Source organism: Mesitornis unicolor, unplaced genomic scaffold (assembly GCF_000695765.1).
Source record: "Mesitornis unicolor isolate BGI_N332 unplaced genomic scaffold, ASM69576v1 scaffold4735, whole genome shotgun sequence".
Classification (NCBI taxonomy): Eukaryota; Metazoa; Chordata; class Aves; order Mesitornithiformes; family Mesitornithidae; genus Mesitornis; species Mesitornis unicolor.
Window position 1 is genome coordinate 5,710 of NW_010186039.1, and position 2,775 is coordinate 8,484.

A 2,775-nucleotide genomic window follows, 5' to 3' on the forward strand; every position below is an offset into this window, starting at 1 on the left:
CTGAAAGTTGTACTTTGTTAGGTAAATAAATCCACTTTTGATATATCAGGATGGAAACAGTACTAAAAACATCACTTTCTTTTGAAACATTTTATCAACTTCGCTAAGAAACAGCTCGGACCTGCAGAGCAGAGAAGGTTGGTAACTCAGCAAATACGAAGGTGGTGACCTCATCAAATGTGATTATATGAAGCAACTGCCCATGACTGAGCCAAACAATTTCTGCTGACACTTATTTTACAGCATTTTAAATGAGAGCCTTCACATGTACCCCAAGCTGTCACCGAGGATCGCTTGCTGATGCTTGCTTTGTTTCCCCCTTCCCCTCAAAACAGCAGTGAATGGAATCGTTCATAACATGGAAAGACTGGGGAATGGAGTCCACTTGATCACGCTTCTGGTGAACAGCGATGGATTATACAAGATGAGTCGCCTGTACATCACTCCTGATGCCTTCTTCTTTCGAGTTCACATTCTAGTTGTGGATACTTTAAACTGCAGCAAACCGTGTCTGGACCTCAAACTTGGTAAGTAATTTCAGCTAAATCCATTCCACTGTTCCTCCTGCGTGCAGTGCAGTTTTAGTCTGCCCTGGTTTAATAGGCTTATCCTGGGTGGTTGTGAAAATACTTTTTCAGGGGGGAAGTATTTGCTTGTAAACTGGAGAGCTTTCTTCTTCCTCAAAGTTCAGAGAAACTGGAAGAGAACCAAATGCAAGAAGTCAGGTAGTAGTGCAGTCTTTTCTTAACTTTATCCAGTTCCAGAATGATTGCAAACGTTTTCAGGACTGCCAGGAATATTAAAGCAGGAGCTCAGTCTGATGTCTTAGTAAGTAGTCCAGCTTTCCTTCTAAATGCAGGTTTATCAAATACCAGCATTTCCCCCCAAAAGCTTCTAATTGCAATACAAGACAGTAAACCATTATTTCCATGTGAACACAACCCACAGGTCCCACTGCAGTTCAGGGTGGTGCTGTATCAAGCCACATGGTCAGGATCTATTTCTGCAGGGTACATCTGTTCACAAACCTGTTGCCCTTGGAGCGAGCGTAGTGAATGAATCCAGGCTTTCTGCATAGCATAGAAGTCTCGTTTGTTTTGCAGGCAGTAGATACATCGTGATGGGCCGGGTCTACCACAAGAGACGGCAGATCCCTGCGAACCTGCTGCAGTTCCTGCGAGGGCGGCTGAGGCCAGGGGATGGCTTGCTCAGAAGCAGCAGCAGCTACGTGAAGAGATTCAACAGGAAAAGGAATCGCAAAGTGCAAGTGGCTCACACAAAATGCAGATGAGGCTCTAGCAGCCTCCATCCAGGACAGCAGCACCAGCAGAGCTCCCCCACCAGAACCAACCTGGCCATGGTTTAGCACAGCAGGAGGTGATCTCCTCACCTCTGAAACTGGTTGTGACAGGACACTTGCTTTTGTGCTTCAGCAAACACTGTTTTGACTAGGTACCTATATATTGTGAATTTTAGCACTAGAGACTATCTAGGAACTGTTAACTTGCCATGAATTTGCTCCAGCTGTTTCCAGAGCCTCCCCTGCCCTAAGGTACCCCTAATAATCTCTAGTAATTTTAAAGTAAAACTGTGGAGGCGTTCCAGGTACGCAAGAAGTAACTGCACTTTCAAAGCCTTAAGGTACATATGTCAGATGATGCCATTGCTCCATCCACAGAGGATGGCCCCTGTATTTTCACACCGTTCTGCCAAAAGTATCACATGCATTTGATTCAAAACAACCAACAAAACCAAGTATCATTTGTATTGTTTTGGTATCCTGAGACATGTCCAGACTTGCAAAAGTTACATCATTCTTCAAACAGAGCTGGATTTTCACATGAAGCATACAGAATAGCTATGTAATTGTTGGAGAACATAAAATGTATGTTTGAAAGCACATCACTGCACAACACAAATGCCCAATTAGGCATACAAGTAACGGCGCAAGTTCATGCCAAGGAATGCAAAATGAGCACGCAATTGCATGCACATTTTGTATGCCTGCTTACACCGTCAGGTCCTTCCAAGTTCAGTCCTGCAACCGTGTACTGAATGGCATTTTCCCATGAGAAACATTACCAAGTTTGTACTTGCACATCAGTAAAGTTCCTTTTTGAATCAAAGATACAATCTTGTAGTACCTTTAATGTGGTGGGATGCAAGAACCTATGAAAGCTCTGCAAAGGTGATCTTGACGTTGGCTGTTCCCCGAGTCAGTATTCACGGATCGAAAGCCTTGAAAAGAAACTAATAAAATGTTTGTGGGGTTCTGGGTTCACTGGTTCCTGGAAGATCCAAAAAGATTATGTAAAGATGCTAAACTACGGCATCTCCTTGTTTGACAAGTCAGCTGGGGATATTTAATGTATTTATATAGCTAAAAAAAGGGAAAACACAGTCTAGCTTAAACAAACATACAACCATAGATATGATATGACCTGGAACAGGAAGCAGTGGCTTCTCCAAGCATATTCTGTTTTGAAGCAAAGGCAGCTCTAACACATCTGCAGCCTGATTTGGTGTCACTGAGCAGCTATGGAGTAGCTGGGTGAGAACTCACACTGCATGAAGTATTTCTTCACAGGAAATAGGAGCCAAATACCACGAGCAAGCATCACGTATTTTGGGACCCAGAAGGCTGTTACTATAGGACACAAATTTACCCGTGGCTCACATCTGTCTGAGAAGTACCCTGCCTCACTTCTGTTACGTGACAGAACACTTCGCATGGAGCGCAGCAAATAGCAATGGAATTTTCCTGAGACTTTGAGG

At 43.6% G+C, this 2,775-nt stretch overlaps 1 protein-coding gene across 1 annotated transcript; it reads left to right on the plus strand.

The window, feature by feature from the left end:
- The first annotated feature begins 391 nt into the window (after nt 1–391).
- On the plus strand, nt 392–1,291 carry LOC104541050 (chromosome unknown open reading frame, human C17orf58). Its single transcript, XM_010185013.1, has 2 exons — nt 392–527; nt 1,104–1,291. The coding sequence occupies exons 1-2, from the start codon at nt 425–427 to the stop codon at nt 1,289–1,291; spliced, it is 291 nt and encodes a 96-aa protein (XP_010183315.1). The 5' UTR covers nt 392–424.
- The last annotated feature ends 1,484 nt before the right edge of the window (nt 1,292–2,775 follow it).

What these genes read in the sequence shown, in the direction of transcription:
- LOC104541050 (XM_010185013.1), top strand. Translation starts at nt 425, where the DNA reads ATGAGTCGCCTGTACATCACTCCTGATGCCTTCTTCTTTCGAGTTCAC. An exon ending in GTGTCTGGACCTCAAACTTG is followed by an intron (nt 528 to 1,103) that starts GTAAGTAATTTC and finishes TTTGTTTTGCAG; the next exon opens with GCAGTAGATACATCGTGATG.